The sequence below is a fragment of the Phyllobates terribilis genome, unplaced genomic scaffold (genome assembly GCF_046119375.1).
Source record: "Phyllobates terribilis strain yellow unplaced genomic scaffold, ASM4611937v1 Scaffold_3__8_contigs__length_932513732, whole genome shotgun sequence".
Taxonomy (NCBI): domain Eukaryota; kingdom Metazoa; phylum Chordata; class Amphibia; order Anura; family Dendrobatidae; genus Phyllobates; species Phyllobates terribilis.
Genome location: NW_027362763.1, coordinates 9,870,118 through 9,889,532, shown reverse-complemented (window position 1 = coordinate 9,889,532; position 19,415 = coordinate 9,870,118). Strand labels below are relative to the sequence as shown.

Sequence of the window (19,415 nt, the reverse complement as noted above, 5' to 3'; positions counted from 1 at the left end):
GTGAGTGCAGCTCTGGAGTATAATACAGGATGTAACTCAGGATCAGTAATGTAATGTATGTACACAGTGACTGCACCAGTAGAATAGTGAGTGCAGCTCTGGAGTATAATACAGGATGTAACTCAGGATCAGTAATGTAATGTATGTACACAGTGACAGCACCAGCAGAACAGTGAGTGCAGCTCTGGAGTATAATACAGGATGTAACTCAGGATCAGTATTGTAATGTATGTACAAAGTGACTGCACCAGCAGAATAGTGAGTGCAGCTCTGGAGTATAATACAGGAGGTAACTCAGGATCAGTAATGTAATGTATGTACACAGTGACTGCACTAGTAGAATAGTGAGTGCAGCTCTGGAGTATAATACAGGAGGTAACTCAGGATCAGTAATGTAATGTATGTACACAGTGACTGCACCAGCAGAATAGTGAGTGCAGCTCTGGAGTATAATACAGGATGTAACTCAGGATCAGTAATGTAATGTATGTACACAGTGACTGCACCAGCAGAATAGTGAGTGCAGCTCTGGAGTATAATACAGGATGTAACTCAGGATCAGTAATGTAATGTATGTACACAGTGACTGCACCTGCAGAATAGTGAGTGCAGCTCTGGAGTATAATACAGGAGGTAACTCAGGATCAGTAATGTAATGTATGTACACAGTGACTGCACAAGCACAATAGTGAGTGCAGCTCTGGAGTATAATACAGGATGTAACTCAGGATCAGTAATGTAATGTATGTACACAGTGACTGCACCAGCAGAATAGTGAGTGCAGCTCTGGTGTATAATACAAGGATGTAACTCAGGATCAGTAATGTATGTACACAGTGACTGCACCAGCAGAATAGTGAGTGCAGCTCTGGAGTATAATACAGGATGTAACTCAGGATCAGTAATGTATGTACACAGTGACTGCACCAGCAGAAAAGTGAGTGCAGCTCTGGAGTATAATACAGGATGTAACTCAGGATCAGTAATGTATGAACACAGTGACTGCACCAGCAGAATAGTGAGTGCAGCTCTGGAGTATAATACAGGATGTAACTCAGGATCAGTAATGTAATGTATGTACACAGTGACTGCACCAGCAGAATAGTGAGTGCAGCTCTGGAGTATAATACAGGAGGTAACCCAGGATCAGTAATGTAATGTATGTACACAGTGACTGCACCAGCAGAATAGTGAGTGCAGCTCTGGAGTATAATACAGGAGGTAACTCAGGATCAGTAATGTAATGTATGTACACAGTGACTGCACCAGCAGAATAGTGAGTGCAGCTCTGGAGTATAATACAGGATGTAACTCAGGATCAGTAATGTAACGTATGTACGCAGTGACTGCACAAGCAGAATAGTGAGTGCAGCTCTGGGGTATAATACAGATGTCACCAAGGCCAGTGTAAGGGCTCATTCAGGTGACAGTTAATAGGCAACTCTCGTACCTTTACCCTCTATAGTTTTGGCCACAGGTTTCTAGTGGATTAAACTCGTCCATGCAAATCTATGGGTTGGTGAAAAACATGACAGCACTCAGCTGCCACTCGAGTGGTGTCCACTTTTTACTAGAAGATGGAGAGACCCCCATCGTTTTGTTTTTTTTCTCTTTGTGTATGAGAAATACTGATGAAGATCTGACCCCGCACAGGAATGAAGGTCGGTCACTGATGTCTGAATGAGCCCTAAGGGCAGTGATTACTGCAGGAAGCAACCGCAGAGTCTACGAACGGGTAAATCAGTGAGTAATCTGTGCAGAACGCAGGAAGCTTTGGTGTTGATCCAGTCCCTGTTCAGCCCAGGTTAGGGGCTCGGGGGCAACAGACGGAGGGCGGCTCAGGGCATCATCTGTGAAATGGTCAACGAGTCTTCTCTAATTTCCCCCAGTGAACAAGGAGACAGCGTCCATCACGTCACAAGATAACTCACACTAGAGTTCTGTGGGAACCGTTTTGCTTTACTTTCCTTGAACTGAATTACTTCAGCAGTCACATCCAGAGCTGCAATCACAAGTCTGCTCTCTGTCACTTGGAAAATGCTGCTCAGAAGGGCTGTAGAAGAGAACTGCTTTGTGGGAACTGTGCACCTCAAGAGCTGACAGAAAGGTAGTCAAATTGGGACTGCAGCTTTGGATGGGATTGGAGAAGACGACAAATTACATGTAGGCAGGATGGTACTTACTGGGTAAGGGTGAGCGGACATGATGTCTTCAGGATGGAGGAGTGTGGGGTCTTCAGAGGTGGCAGCTCCTCAATACCCCGCAGGAGCAGAGCAGCGCTCAGATGTATATTCACCACAGGGTCTTACACCCAGATCGCCCCATACAATGACCTGGCAAAGACAGGACACGTTACATGAGCGGCCCCCACTCGCTCTTTATATTCTCTGCTGTATGGGGGAGGGGATGAGCGGATCACATGGAGAACCCAATGCACTCACTTATATGGTCCCTGTGCTAATAGTCTGAACTCGTGTTCTCCACCAAAGAACTCAACACGACTGTGGAGTATGTGAGCGGCTGCCGATTTCACTGCAGGGGGCGCTCACAGCTTCCAAATATCCACTACATAGGTGGTATATGTGAGACTGGGTTGGGTCTGCGGAAACCCCCACTGACTGCCAAAATAGGGGACACAGAGGACTCAGAGGAGTCAAGTAAATTGTGCGGTTACATGTGCGATCTATGGTGTGGTGATAGCCAGGCGCTCAGCGCCATGATCTATTAGTCTTCCCCAGGCCGCCAGCCCATAAGTTGTAAAGTATCTGCTGGAGATGGTCAAAAAAAAATGTGGAGGGTCCCCATCCAGTGGCCACGTCAGCAGTCCACGGCTGTGAACCGGTGGGAATCCCTGGCGCCTCTACAGGAGGCGGCTCGCAGGGTTCCTGTCCGGTGGCCACTGGACCAAGCTCCTGTGAACGTTTTGGACAATCTCTGCTGTAAGGCCATTTCCTGCCTTGACGCTTTCTTTTTCGCGCCTTTACGTCCCATATTAGTTGAGCAACGTTCTAATAAACCGATGTCTGATTCTGCTCCTCGGTCTCCGCGCACACACCCCATCTACAGAAAGTCTCTGCATCTGCTCCTCCAGAGCCGGAGAAGCCGAGAAGCTGAAAACTGCACGATTTACAGTGCGTCACCATCACCAAGCCATAAAGCAAGACTCATAGAAAAAGGACAACTCAATGCAGAGGAAAATAATCTTGTTTTTCCAAAATCCTTTGCACAAAACGGATTTATTGCAGGGGCTGTAGCTGAATCTTCTCTGCCCCTGGATGACTGTTCCCATTCACTGACAGCAAGTGGGATTTTTAAAAAACATCTGTGTCAATCGGAGGAGACCATCGAAGGCCGACGCCGGGAAAACGAGTCCGTACAGAATCCTCAAGTACTGGTCAATAAAAGTGTAAAAAATGACGACTAAAAGCGAAAACACCGAATCCGCACAATGTAAAAACCAAAACTCGTGTCAGTCTTAAAATTTGTCCGACCTCAGGGGCCCCCTACACACGCACAGCCGCGCCGTCCACCCTCAGGGGCCCCCTGCACACGCACAGCCGTGCCGTCCGCCCTCAGGGGCCCCCTGCACACGCACAGCCGTGCCGTCCGCCCTCAGGGGCCCCCTGCACACGCACAGCCGTGCCGTCCGCCCTCAGGGGCCCCCTGCACACGCACAGCCGTGCCGTCCGCCCTCAGGGGCCCCCTGCACACGCACAGCCGTGCCGTCCGCCCTCAGGGGCCCCCTGCACACGCACAGCCGTGCCGTCCGCCCTCAGGGGCCCCCTGCACACGCACGGCCGTGCCGTCCGCCCTCAGGGGCCCCCTGCACACGCACGGCCGTGCCGTCCGCCCTCAGGGGCCCCCTGCACACGCACGGCCGTGCCGTCCGCCCTCAGGGGCCCCCTGCACACGCACGGCCGTGCCGTCCGCCCTCAGGGGCCCCCTGCACACGCACGGCCGTGCCGTCCGCCCTCAGGGGCCCCCTGCACACGCACGGCCGTGCCGTCCGCCCTCAGGGGCCCCCTGCACACGCACGGCCGTGCCGTCCGCCCTCAGGGGCCCCCTGCACACGCACGGCCGTGCCGTCCGCCCTCAGGGGCCCCCTGCACACGCACAGCCGCGCCGTCCGCCCTCAGGGGCCCCCTGCACACGCACAGCCGCGCCGTCCGCCCTCAGGGGCCCCCTGCACACGCACAGCCGTGCCGTCCGCCCTCAGGGGCCCCCTACACACGCACAGCCGTGCAGTCCGCCCTCAGGGGCCCCCTACACACGCACAGCCGTGCCGTCCGCCCTCAGGGGCCCCTAGTTGGCTCACCCCTGTCTCCCACCTCTCTGACAGCACTTTTGCCAAAAATGACTTTAACTAACAGTCACTGAACAACAACGATCAGTCATCCACGTGACCCCCGTATATGAGGGGATGTCCACAGATGGGCGGGGCCTCCGCTGTATACCGCGCTGTGGTGACGTCATCTATGTACACAACACATGCCACATACAAGATGAGCGTGACAGGTGCACAGGACGGGGCCGGATACCACCAGGGAAGCCGTACCTGCCTCACAGCTCACACTCCTGCCCTCACAACTGCCCGGTGTCTCCGGGAGAAGGCGCAGCCGGCGGCTCCAGCAGGTCGCTTCAATCAGCTCTCCGCACAACGGGCGCCGCCATGACAGATCGTCCACGCATGCGCAACCCCTCAGCGCTAGAGAAGACGTCTCACTGCGCGCTCACAGGGCGCGTTCACTGATGTCAACCGCGGCGGCAAAGAAGCCCTATGATTGGTCAGCGAGGCAGGAGCCGCGGAGCGGAGACTGAGAAAAAGGCGGGAAAGTGAGGGAGCGCCCGCTACAGGGAGAACGGCGTAATAGCAGCGTACGTCATCACACTACAGCTCCTGCAATACTCCTCACACAGTCGTCCTCCTCCGTATACTCCTCACACAGCCGTCCTCCTCCCCCGTATAGACCTAACACAGCCGTCCTCCTCCCCCGTATAGACCTAACACAGCCGTCCTCCTCCTCTGTATACACCTCACACAGCCGTCCTCCTCCCCCGTATACACCTCACACAGCCGTCCTCGTCCTCCGTATACTCCTCATACAGCCGTCCTCGTCCTCCGTATACACCTCACACAGCCGTCCTCCTCCTCCGTATACTCCTCACACAGCCGTCCTCCTCCTCCGTATACTCCTCATACAGCCGTCCTCGTCCTCCGTATACACCTCACACAGCCGTCCTCCTCCTCCGTATACTCCTCACACAGCCGTCCTCGTCCTCCGTATACTCCTCACACAGTCGTCCTCCTCCGTATACTCCTCACACAGCCGTCCTCCTCCTCCGTATACTCCTCACACAGCCGTCCTCCTCCTCCGTATACTCCTCACACAGCCGTCCTCCTCCTCCGTATACTCCTCACACAGCCGTCATCCCCCATATACAACTCACACAGCCGTCCTCCTCCCCCGTATACACCTCACACAGCCGTCCTCCTCCCCCGTATACACCTCACACAGCCGTCCTCCTCCCCGTATACACCTCACACAGCCGTCCTCCTCCCCCGTATACACCTCACACAGCCGTCCTCCTCCTCCGTATACTCCTCACACAGCCGTCCTCCCCCATATACAACTCACACAGCCATCCTCCTCCCCGTATACACCTCACACAGCCGTCCTCCTCCTCCGTATACACCTCACACAGCCGTCCTCCTCCCCGTATACATCTCACACAGCCGTCCTCCTCCTCCGTATACACCTCACACAGCCGTCCTCCGCCCCGTATACTCCTCACACAGCCGTCCTCCTCCGTATACTCCTCACTCAGCCGTCCTCCTCCTCCGTATACATCTCACACAGCCGTCCTCCTCCCCCGTATACTCCTCACACAGCCGTCCTCCTCCCCCGTATACACCTCACACAGCCGTCCTCGTCCTCCGTATACTCCTCACACAGCCGTCCTCCTCCTCCGTATACTCCTCACACAGCCGTCCTCCTCCTCCGTATACTCCTCACACAGCCGTCCTCCCCCATATACAACTCACACAGCCGTCCTCCTCCCCCGTATACACCTCACACAGCCGTCCTCCTCCCCGTATACACCTCACACAGCCGTCCTCCTCCCCCGTATACACCTCACACAGCCGTCCTCCTCCTCCGTATACTCCTCACACAGCCGTCCTCCCCCATATACAACTCACACAGCCATCCTCCTCCCCGTATACACCTCACACAGCCGTCCTCCTCCTCCGTATACACCTCACACAGCCGTCCTCCTCCCCGTATACATCTCACACAGCCGTCCTCCTCCCCCGTATACATCTCACACAGCCGTCCTCCTCCTCCGTATACACCTCACACAGCCGTCCTCCGCCCCCGTATACTCCTCACACAGCCGTCCTCCTCCGTATACTCCTCACTCAGCCGTCCTCCTCCTCCGTATACATCTCACACAGCCGTCCTCCTCCCCCGTATACATCTCACACAGCCGTCCTCCTCATCCGTATACACCTCACACAGCCGTCCTCCGCCCCCGTATACTCCTCACACAGCCGTCCTCCTCCCCGTATACTCCTCACACAGCCGTCCTCCTCCTCTGTATACACCTCACACAGCCGTCCTCCTCCCCCGTATACTCCTCACACAGCCGTCCTCCTCCCCCGTATACTCCTCACACAGCCGTCCTCCTCCCCGTATACATCTCACACAGCCGTCCTCCTCCCCCGTATACATCTCACACAGCCGTCCTCCTCCTCTGTATACACCTCACACAGCCGTCCTCCGCCCCCGTATACTCCTCACACAGCCGTCCTCCTCCTCCGTATACTCCTCACACAGCCGTCCTCCTCCCCGTATACTCCTCACACAGCCGTCCTCCTCCCACGTATACTCCTCACACAGCAGTCTTCCTCCCCCGTATACTCCTCACACAGCCGTCCTCCTCCTCTGTATACACCTCACACAGCCGTCCTCCTCCCCCGTATACTCCTCACACAGCCGTCCTCCTCCCACGTATACTCCTCACACAGCCGTCCTCCTGCACTGTATACACCTCACACAGCCGTCCTCCTCCCCGTATACACCTCACACAGCCGTCCTCCTGCGCTGTATACACCTCACACAGCCGTCCTCCTGCACTGTATACACCTCACACAGCCGTCCTCCTCCCCGTATACACCTCACACAGCCGTCCTCCTCCCCCGTATACTCCTCACACAGCCGTCCTCCTCCCCCGTATACACCTCACACAGCCGTCCTCCCCCGTATACACCTCACACAGCCGTCCTCCTCCCCGTATACACCTCACACAGCCGTCGTCCTCCCCGTATACACCTCACACAGCCGTCCTCCTCCTCCGTATACTCCTCACACAGCCGTCCTCCCCCATATACAACTCACACAGCCGTCCTCCTCCCCGTATACACCTCACACAGCCGTGCTCCTCCTCCGTATACACCTCACACAGCCGTCCTCCTCCCCGTATACATCTCACACAGCCGTCCTCCTCCCCCGTATACATCTCACACAGCCGTCCTCCTCCTCTGTATACACCTCACACAGCCGTCCTCCGCCCCCGTATACTCCTCACACAGCCGTCCTCCTCCTCCGTATACTCCTCACACAGCCTTCCTCCTCCCCGTATACTCCTCACACAGCCGTCCTCCTCCCACGTATACTCCTTACACAGCAGTCTTCCTCCCCCGTATACTCCTCACACAGCCGTCCTCCTCCTCTGTATACACCTCACACAGCCGTCCTCCTCCCCCGTATACTCCTTACACAGCCGTCCTCCTCCCACGTATACTCCTCACACAGCCGTCCTCCTCCCCCGTATACACCTCACACAGCCGTCCTCCTGCACTGTATACACCTCACACAGCCGTCCTCCTCCTCCGTATACACCTCACACAGCCGTCCTCCTCCCCCGTATACACCTCACACAGCCGTCCTCCTCCCCCGTATACTCCTCACACAGCCGTCCTCCTCCGTATATTCCTCACACAGCTGTCCTCCTCCCCGTATACTCCTCACACAGCCGTCCTCCTCCGTATACACCTCACACAGCCGTCCTCCCCGTATACACCACACACAGCCGTCCTCCTCCCCCGTATACTCCTCACACAGCCGTCCTCCCCGTATACACCACACACAGCCGTCCTCCTCCCCCGGTATACTCCTCACACAGCTGTCCTCGTCCTCCGTATACTCCTCACACAGCCGTCCTCCTCCGTATATTCCTCACACAGCCATCCTCCTCCTCCGTATACTCCTCACACAGCCGTCCTCCTCCATATACTCCTCACACTGCCATCCTCCTCCGTATACTCCTCACACAGCCGTCCTCCTCCCCTGTATACACCTCACACAGCCATCCTCCTCCCACGTATGCTCCTCACACAGCCGTCCTCCTCCTCCGTATACTCCTCACACAGCTGTCCTCCTCCTCCGTATACTCCTCACACAGCCGTCCTCCTCCTCTGTACACTCCCCACACAGCCGTCCTCCTCCTCTGTACACTCCCCACACAGCCGCCCTCCTCCCCCATATACACCTCACACAGCCGTCCTCCTCCTCCGTACACTCCTCACACAGCCGTCCTCCTCCTCCGTATACACCTCACACAGCCGTCCTCCTTCCCCGTATACACCTCGCACAGCCGTCCTCCTCCTCCGTATACACCTCACACAGCCATCCTCCCCCCTATACACCTCACACAGCCGTCCTCCTCCTATACACCTCACACAACTGTCCTCCTCCGTATACACCTCACACAGCCGTCCTCCTCCTCCATATACTCCTCACACAGCCGTCCTCCTCCTCCGTATACTCCTCACACAGCCGTCCTCCTCCCCGTATACTCCTCACACAGCCGTCCTCCTCCTCCGTATACTCCTCACACAGCCGTCCTCCTCCTCCGTATACTCCTCACACAGCCGTCCTCCTCCTCCGTATACTCCTCACACAGCCGTCCTCCTCCTCCGTATACACCTCACACAGCCCTCCTCCTCCGTATACACCTCACACAGCCGTCCTCCTCCTATACACCTCACACAACTGTCCTCCTCCGTATACACCTCACACAGCCGTCCTCCTCCTCCATATACTCCTCACACAGCCGTCCTCCTCCTCCGTATACTCCTCACACAGCCGTCTTCCTCCTCGTATACTCCTCACACAGCCGTCTCTTCCTCCGTATACTCCTCACACAGCCGTCCTCCTCCTCCGTATACTCCTCACACAGCCATCCTCCTCCTCCGTATACTCCTCACACAGCCGTCCTCCGTATTCTCCTCACACAGCCGTACTCCTTCTCCTTATACTCCTCACACAGGCGTCCTCCTCCCCTGTATACTCCTCACACAGCCGTCCTCCGTATACTCCTCACACATCCGTCCTCCTGCCCCGTAAACTCCTCACACAGCCGTACTCCCCCCTTATACACCTCACACAGCCGTCCTCCTCCTGCGTATACTCCTCACACAGCCGACCTCCTCCGTATATTCCTCACACAGCTGTCCTCCTCCCCGTATACTCCTCACACAGCCGTCCTCCTCCTCTGTATACACCTCACACAGCCGTCCTCCTCCCCCGTATACTCCTCACACAGCCGTCCTCCTCCCCCGTATACTCCTCACACAGCTGTCCTCCTCCTCTGTATACACCTCACACAGCCATCCTCCCCCGTATACTCCTCACACAGCCGTCCTCCTCCCACGTATACTCCTCACACAGCCGTCCCCCTCCCCCGTATATACCTCACACAGCCGTCATCCTGCACTGTATACACGTCACACAGCCGTCCTCCTCCTCCGTATACACCTCACACAGCCGTCCTCCTCCCCATATACACCTTACACAGCCGTCCTCCCCCGTATACTCCTCACACAGCCGTCCTCCTCCGTATATTCCTCACACAGCTGTCCTCCTCCCCGTATACTCCTCACACAGCCATCCTCCTCCTCCGTATACACCTCACACAGCCATCCTCCTCCCCGTATACACCACACACAGCCGTCCTCCTCCCCCGTATACTCTTCACACAGCCGTCCTCCTCCTCCGTATACTCCTCACACAGCGTCCTCCTCCTCCGTATACTCCTCACACAGCCGTCCTCCTCCCCCTTATACTCCTCACACAGCCGTCCTCCTCTGTATACACCTCACACAGCCGTCCTCCTCCCCTGTATACACCTCACACAGCCGTCCTCCTCCTCTTATACTCCTCACACAGCCGTCCTCCTCCTCCGTATACACCTCACACAGCCGTCCTCCTCCCCCGTATACACCTCACACAGTCGTCCTCCTCCCCCTTATACTCCTCACACAGCCGTCCTCCTCCCCGTATACTCCTCACACAGCCGACCTCCTCCTTATATTCCTCACACAGCTGTCCTCCTCCCCGTATACTCCTCACACAGCCGTCCTCCTCCCCGTATACTCACACAGCCGTCCTCCTCCTCTGTATACACCTCACACAGCCGTCCTCCTCCCCCGTATACTCCTCGCACAGCAGTCCTCCTCCCCTGTATACTCCTCACACAGCCGTCCTCCTCCCTCGTATACTCCTCACACAGTCCTCCTCCCCCGTATACTCCTCACACAGCCGTCCTCCTCCCACGTATACTCCTCACACAGCCGTCCTCCTCCCCCGTATACACCTCACACAGCCGTCCTCCTGCACTGTATACACCTCACACAGCCTTCCTCCTCCGTATACACCTCACACAGCCGTCCTCCTCCCCATATACACCTCACACAGCCGTCCTCCTCCCCCGTATACTCCTCACACAGCCGTCCTCCTCCCCCGTATACTCCTCACACAGCCGTCCTCCTCCGTATATTCCTCACACAGCTGTCCTCCTCCCCGTATACTCCTCACACAGCCGTCCTCCTCCTCCGTATACTCCTCACACAGCCGTCCTCCTCCTCCGTATACACCTCACACAGCCGTCCTCCTTCTCCGTATACACCTCACACAGCCGTCCTCCTCCTCCGTATACACCTCACACAGCCATCCTCCTCCTCCTTATACTCCTCACACAGTCCTCTTCCTCCGTATACTCCTCACACAGCCATCCTCCTCCTCCTTATACACCTCACACAGCCGTCCTCCACCGTATACACCTCACACAGCCATCCTCCTCCTCCATATAATCTCCCACAGCCGTCCTCCACCTCCGTATACACCTCACACAGCCATCCTCCTCCTCCTTATACTCCTCACACAGTCCTCTTCCTCCGTATACTCCTCACACAGTCATCCTCCTCCGTATACACCTCACACAGCCGTCCTCCACCGTATACACCTCACACAGCCATCCTCCTCCTCCATATAATCTCCCACAGCCGTCCTCCACCTCCGTATACTTTTCACACAGCCGTCTTCCTTCACCTTATACTCCTCACACAGCCGTCCTCCTCCGTATACACCTCACACAGCCATCCTCCTCCTCCGTATAATCTCACACAGCCGTCCTCCGTGTTCACCTCTCACAGCCTCCTCCTCCTCCGTATACTCCTCACACAGCCGTCCTCCTCCCACGTATACACCTCTCACAGCCTCCTCCTCCTCACACAGCCGTCCTCCTCCGTATACACCTCACACAGCCGTCCTCCTCCTCCGTATACTACTCACACAGCCGTCCTCCTCCTCCGTATACTCCTCAAACAGCCGTCCACCTCCGTATACACCTCACACAGCCGTCCTCTTCTGCATACACCTCACACAGCCGTCCTCCGTATACTCCTCACACAGACGTCATCCTCCTCCCTATACACCTCACACAGCCGTCCTCCTCCTCTGTATACTCCTCACACAGGCATCCTCCTCCCCCTTATATATCTCACACAGCTGTCCTCTTCCGTATACTCTTCACTCAGCCGTCCTCTTCCGTATACACCTCACCCAGCCGTCCTTCTCCTCTCTCTATACCTCACACAGCTGTCCTCCTCTGTATACACCTCACACAGCCGTTCTCCTCCCCCATATACACCTCACACAGCCATCCTACTCCATATAATCTCACACTGCCGTCGTCCCCTGTATACTCCTCACACAGCCGTCCTCCCCCTGTTAGGGGGAGATATGGCAGTGGTGATGGAGGAGGTGGGCGGAGATATTGCAATGGTGATGGAGGAGGTGGGGGGAGATATGGCAATGGTGATGGAGGAGGGAGATATGACAATGATGGAGAAGGTTGGGGAGAGCAATGATGGGGAATTATTTGGATGCTTTATGCTGTTAATATCTGGTCTGGTCACGGTGTGGTGCTATTTCTCCCTTGTATGTGGTATTATTCGGTCACTATGTGGTGGTAATATGTGGTCTGGTCAAGGGTGTAACTGTATTTCTCCCTTGTATGTAGTATTATTCGGTCACTATGTGGTGGTAATATGTGGTCTGGTCAAAGTGTGGTGGTATTTCTCCCTTGTATGTGGTACTATTGGTGTTTGTATAGTGGATTGTGTTGTGTATGGTGGTCATTTGTTCTCGCTGATATTTAATTAGGAGAAGATTCTTTATTTCCATTAGTGACTAAATACTTGGAACAAGATGCACTTACAGGGATTCTCCGTGGAAAACAAGTAATCACCCCTCCACAGGATAAGTGATAAATTATTGATTAGTGGGGGTCTGAATCTGAATGCTGGGACCCACACCGATTGGTAGATTGTGGAGATTTTATCCCCATTAGACTGGAGCTCATGTGCGACTTGACCACTGATCCACTCATTCCCTCAGTGGCTGTTCTTGTTTTTTTTCTGGAAGCCCCAAAGAGAATGAATGGAGCTGCACCCCATCTTGACTGAAAAAAACAGAAATGTAGAAATTTTTGCAAATTTATTAAAAAAGAAAAATTGAAATATCCCATGGTCATAAGTATTCAGACCCTTTGCTCAGTATTGAGTAGAAGCCCCCTTTTGAGCTAGTACAGCCTTGAGTCTTCTTGGGAATGATGCAACAAGTTTTTTACACCTGCATTTGGGGATCCTGTGCTATTCTTCCTTGCAGATCCTCTCCAGTTCCGTCAGGTTGGATGGTGAACGTTGGTGGACAGCCATTTTCAGGTCTCTCCAGAGATGCTCAATTGGGTTTAGGTCAGGGCTCTGGCTGGGCCAGTCAAGAATGGTCACAGAGTTGTTCTGAAGCCTCTCCTTTGTTATTTTAGCTGTGTGCTTAGGCTCATTGTCTTTTTGGAAGGTGAACCTTCGGCCAAGTCTGAGGTCCAGAGCACTCTGGAAGAAGTTTTCATCCAGTATATCTCTGTACTTGGCCGCATTCATGTTTCCTTCAGTTGCAACCAGTCGTCCTGTCCCTACAGATGAACAACACCCCCATAGCATGATGCTGCCACCACCATGTTTCACTGTTGGGATTGTATTGGGCAGGTGATGAGCAGTGCCTGGTTTTCTCCACACATACCGCTTAGAATTATCACCAAAAAGTTCTATCTTCGTCTCATCAGACCAGAGAATCTTATTTCTCATAGTCTGGGAGACCTTCGTGTGTTTTTGAGCAAACTCTATGCGGAATTTCAGATGTCTTGCACTGAGGAGAGGCTTCCGTCTGGCCACTCTGCCATAAAGGCCCAACTGGTGGAGGGCTGCAGTGATAGTTGACTTTGGGGAACTTTCTCCCATCTCCCTACTGCATCTCTGGAGCTCAGCCACAGTGATCTTGGGGTTCTTCTTTACCTCTCTCACTAAGGCTCTTCTCCCACGATTGCTCAGTTTGGCTGGATGGCCAGGTCTAGGAAGACTTCTGGTGGTCCCAAACTTCTTCCATTTAAGGATTATGGAGGCCACTGTGCTCTTAGGAACCTTGAGTAATGCAGAAATTCTTTTGTAACCTTGACCAGATCTGTGCCTTGCCACAATTCTGTCTCTGAGCTCCTTGGGCAGTTCCTTTGAGCTCATGATTCTCATTTGGTCTGACATGCACTGTGAGCTGTGAGGTCTTATATAGACAGGTGTGCGCCTTTCCAAATCAAGTCCTATCAATTTAATTAAACACAGCTGGACTCCAATGAAGGAGTAGAACCATCTCAAGTAGGGTCACAAGGAAGTGGAGAGCATGTGACTTAAATATGAGTGTCTGAGCAAAGGGTCTGAATACTTATGACCATGTGATATTTCAGTTTTTCTTTTTTAATAAATTTGCAAAAATTTCTACATTTCTGTTTTTTTATCAGTCATGATGGGGTGCAGAGTGGACTTTAATGAGAGAAAAAAAAACTTTTTAGAATTTACCAAATGGCTGCAATGAAGCAAAGAGTGAAAAATGTAAAGGGGTCTGAATACTTTCCGTACCCACATGTAAGTGTCCAGAGAGGGATAAAACTTCCCCATTCTTCTGATAGGTGCGTTTTCCAATGTTCGGACCCAAACGATCAATAAGTTATCACCTATCATGTGGATCCCATGGAGCAGTGATAACTTGTTTTAACCAAAGAAGCCTTTAATACAAACTACCATAATTGTACATCCCAGTTATAGTGGTGCACAGTAGATGTGTAGGAGCCGCCTGTGTCTTACAGTCGACGCTCCTCTATAACAGAGATAACGGCTATCAGGTATTTGCATATAGCTGTAGGGTGGGCCCCGAGGATCAATTCCTCCTGTGGGACCCAGACACCCTAGTCCGACACTGGACACACACCTATGGATGCATTTTTATGCACACCTGAAACACACTGCTTCTTTGTGTATCATCATGGGAACGTCTAAAGAAATCAGCAAAGATATCATGAAGAGAATTGTGGACTTGCACAAGTCTGGCTCATCGTTGGGTACAATTTCAAGATACCTGAAGGTGCCTCGTTCATCTGTACAAACAATTATATGCATGTACAAACAAGATGGGAATGTCCAGCCATCATACCGCTCAGGAAGGAGACGGGTTCTGTGTCCCAGAGATGAGCGTGCTTTGGTCCGACAGGTGCATATCAACCCAAGGACAAAAGCAAAAGACCTTGTGAAGAAGATGATGGCGGAAGCTGGTAAGATTGTGTCAATATACACAGTGAAACGAGTACTGAATCAACATGGGCTGAAAGGCCACTCTGCCAGGAAGAAGCCATTACTCACAAAGAAACATAAAAAGCCAGATTAATGTTTGCAAATGCACATAGGAACACAGACCTTCATTTTTGGAGACATGTCCTGTGATCTGATGAAACTAAAATTGAACTTTTTGGGCATAATGACCATTGTTACATTTGGAGGAAAAAGGGAGAAGTTTGGAAACCTAAGAACACCATCCCAACTGTGAAACACGGTGGTGGCAGCATCATGTTGTGGGGTTGTTTTGCTGCAGGAGGGACTGGTGCACTTCACAAAATAGATGGCATCATGAGAAAAGAAGATTATGTGGAAAATGGGCGGAAATGGGTCTTCTAAATGAACAATGACCCGAAGCATACTGCCAAAATGGTAAAAAAGTGGCTTAAGGATGACAAAGTCAATGTTTTGGAGTGGCCATCACAAAGCCCTGATCTCAGTCCTATTGAAAACTTATGGGCAAAGCTGAAAAGGCAGGTGCGAGGAAGGCGACCTACAAACCTGGATCAGTTACACCAGTTTTGTCAGGAGGAATCGGCCCAAATTCCCACCAACTATTGTGAGAAGCTTGTGGAAGGAGATCCCAAACGTTTGACCCGAGTTATTCAGTTTAAGGGCAATGGTACCAAATACTAATGAAATGTATGGAAACTTTTGACTTTGCGGTAAGTAATAAAAATGCCTTAAAACCTTCTCTCTCTGTAGCGCCGGCGTCCCTGCCCTCTGCTAGGCAGGGACGCTGTTCCCCGCACCGTCCTAAGGAGTCCCCGGCCAATGGCCGGAGGACTTCACCATATATAAGGCACCTCCTCCAAAATGGAGGTGCCCGAGCAATGTTGTTGCACTGTTCACTACTCTGCTTCAGCCCTCAGGTCCCGTTGCCAGTTACCTGCCAGATTCCTGCCAGCTTTCTGTCTTATTCCTGCCTGATATTCTGCTACTTGCCTGCTAGCCTGAGGTCCGACGGTCTGCCTTCCAACTCCTGTCAGTCTGTCTAAGGACCAGCTTGCCCGCTCACCTGGGAGCGCACATCAGCTACCTGCCTGCTTGCCTGAGGTCCGACGGTCTGCCTTCCAACTCCTGTCAGTCTGTCTATGGACCAGCTTGCCCGCTCACCTGGGAGCGTACATCTGCTACCTGCCTGCTAGCCTACCTGGAGGCTCCGCCGTCACGCGCTGTGACCACCTGCCTGTCCAGAGACTCCTGCCCGCTCACCTGGGAGCGCTCATCTGCTGCCTGTCTGCTAGCCTACCTGGAGGCTCCGCCGTCACATGCTGTGACCACCCGCCTGTCCAGAGACTTCTGCCCGCTCACCTGGGAGCGCTCATCTGCTGCCTGTCTGTTGGTCTTCCTGGAGGCTCCGCCGTCACATGCTGTGACCACCCGTTTATCCAGAGACTCTCGCCTTCTCACCTGGGAGCTCACGTCTACCATCAGCCGCCACAGGTCGTACCAACCCTTTACCCAGAGACTGCCCCGGTCACTTGCCGTGACCTCCTGCCCGTTCATCCAGAGACTGCCCCGGTCACTTGCCGTGACCTCCTGCCCGTTCATCCAGAGACTGCCTCGGTCACTTGCCGTGATCTCCTGCCCGTTCATCCAGAGACTGTCCCGGTCACCTGCTGTGACTGCCTGCCTGGTCGCCACCCGCTCCCTTACAAGGACCGCCCCCTTGTATAGTAGCTCAGAGGTTCCGCCTCCCAGACCCGTTACAGTTTGCTCGGGCCATGGAACCCGGTGGCACCCAAGCTCCCTCGCTCTCGGACCTGTGTCATGAACTGTCCCAACAGGAGTCCATCCTGGGTCACCTGCGGAATGTCAATTCTCGCCTGGACACTCTGACTGCTCCGCCAGCAACCACCGCCAGTGCCATGACTCGCAATCCGGCAGCTCCGCTGTCCACTAATACCATGGTATCCTACCCCGGACCCCGGCTTTCTGCACCTCCTCGCTTCGGAGGCGACTCCGCCCAGGCTCGGGGCTTCATAAATCAGTGCACCCTGCACTTTGAACTTCTGTCCCACCAGTTTAACTCCGACCGGGCCAAAATTGCCTTCATCATGTCCCATCTCACCGGGGAGGCCCTGGCCTGGCTAAATCCTCTATGGGAGAGAGGAGACCCCCTGGTGTCCGACTTGCCTGCCTTTCTCACGGCTTTCCGGAAAGTCTTCGACGAACCCGGACGGAAGACCTCATCCGCATCATCACTGCTACGCCTCCGTCAGGGAAGTCTCACCGTGGGCCAATATGCCATACGGTTCCGTACCCTTGCCTCGGAGCTGGCCTGGGATAACGACGCTCTGGTATCCGTCTTCTGGGAGGGTCTGTCCGGCCGTATTAAAGATGAACTTGCCGGTCGGGACATTCCTACCACTCTCGATGACCTAATAACTCTTGCCACCCGGATTGACCTATGGTTCCAGGAGCGTGCCAAAGAGGTCACCCGTGAGAGGAGGTTTCCACGTCTAGCTCCTACTTTTCAGAAACCCGTCACTCCCTCCGTCTCTTCCCAGGTACACTCTCCTGAGCCTATGCAGGTCGACCAGACCAAGATGGTCAAAACCCGTCAGAACTTACGCCGTGCCGAGGGGAGCTGCTTCTACTGTGGCAGTAAGGAGCACCGGATCCGTTCCTGCCCGGGGAAGTCGGGAAACGCCTGTGTCTAGGTTCGCTCAGAGAGGTCGACCTAGACAAGAATAAATCCTCTCCATCTCTACTGTTGTCAGTCTCAATCGTCTGCGGGGAGAACCGTTATTTCGAACAAGCCCAACTTGACTCTGGAGCAGCCGGGAATCTTATTTCACAGTCCCTGGTAGAGAAATATCGCATCCCCACCAAACCTCTGGCTGTACCCTTGTCTGTTGCTGCCGTGGATGGGGGCCTCTTACCACGCCCCATCCAACTCATCACCGAATCCATTACTCTGCAGGTGGGAATGCTGCATTCTGAGAGTATCTCCTTTCATGTTCTGCCTGGACTCTCTCATGCCCTCTTGCTAGGCCTACCTTGGCTCCAGAGACATGCACCCGTGCTTGACTGGCAGACCGGAGAAGTCCTTCGCTGGGGACAGGACTGCCATAAGACCTGTCGGGTTCCCGTCCATCCCGTCCGTCCTTCTCCTACCCCAGCTAATCTACCTGGACTTCCGATTCCTTATTGGTCTTATGCTGATGTCTTTAATAAAAAGGAGGCAGAGACACTACCCCCTCATAGACCATACGACTGCCCTATCGACCTGTTACCCGGTACTACTCCTCCCCGTGGGCGTATTTATCCATTATCCGCTGCTGAGACCCGGTCGATGTCCGAATATATTGAGGAGAATCTGGCCAGGGGATTCATCCGGAAATCTACCTCTCCGGCGGGAGCAGGCTTCTTTTTCGTCAAAAAGAAGGACGGCTCTTTCCGTCCCTGTATAGACTATAGAGGCCTTAACCAGATCACGGTAAAGAATAAGTACCCCCTTCTGCTCATTCCGGAATTATTTGATCGTCTGAGGGGGGCTAGAATCTTCACCAAACTGGACTTCCGTGGGGCGTACAACCTGGTCCGTATCCGTCAGGGGGATGAATGGAAGACGGCATTCAACACCTGGGACGGCCACTATGAATATCTGGTAATGCCCTTTGGTCTCTGTAACGCTCCTGCCGTCTTTCAAGAGTTGGTCAATGACATCTTCCGGGACCTTCTCTACTCCTGCGTAGTGGTGTACCTGGACGACATCTTGGTCTTCTCTCCGGATCTCCAAACTCACCGGAGGGACGTTCGTCAGGTTCTGCTCAGGCTCAGGCAGAATCACCTCTTCGCTAAATACGAGAAGTGTCTCTTTGAGCAGACCTCGCTTCCGTTTTTGGGCTACATTATTTCTCAGACCGGCCTACGAATGGATCCAGAGAAACTGTCTGCCATCGAGAAATGGCCTCGACCGGAGGGGTTGAAGGCCATTCAGCGGTTCCTGGGCTTCGCCAACTACTACCGCCTCTTCATACCACACTTCTCTTCCCGGACTGCTCCAATTTCCGCGCTCACCCGTAAGGGTACTAATCCCAAAGAGTGGCCACCCGAAGCAGAGGAGGCCTTTCTTTCCTTAAAACAGGCCTTCTCTTCCGCCCCGGTGCTGCATCGCCCGGACGGCAACAAGCAGTTCTTCCTGGAAGTTGACGCCTACTCCTCTGGAGCCGGAGCGGTACTTACTCAAAAATCATCTTCCGGGAGGATGGTAACTTGCGGCTTCTTCTCTAAACTCTTCTCCTCCTCAGAGCGCAATTATTCCATAGGAGACCGAGAGTTATTGGCCATCAAACTGGCATTGGAGGAGTGGCGTTACCTGCTCGAGGGGGCTCTTCACCCGGTAATA

General features: G+C 53.9%; 1 protein-coding gene across 9 annotated transcripts in view; it reads right to left on the bottom strand.

Moving 5' to 3' along the window:
- LOC141258665 (uncharacterized) overlaps positions 1-4,825 on the bottom strand; it is an 80,215-nt gene extending 75,390 nt beyond the window's left edge. For 2 of the 9 annotated variants that reach the window (XM_073673638.1, XM_073673639.1), the window contains exons 1-2: positions 4,556-4,762; positions 2,184-2,333 (exon numbers count right to left, since the gene is read on the bottom strand). In XM_073673638.1, the coding sequence (XP_073529739.1) occupies positions 2,184-2,204 (21 nt within the window). In that variant the 5' untranslated portion in view covers positions 2,205-2,333; positions 4,556-4,762. Of the gene's footprint in view, positions 1-2,183; positions 2,334-4,555 lie in introns of all 9 variants that reach the window. The other 7 variants (XM_073673634.1, XM_073673633.1, XM_073673636.1 and 4 more) reach the window with 7 other exon arrangements.
- Between the last annotated feature and the right edge of the window lie 14,590 nt (positions 4,826-19,415).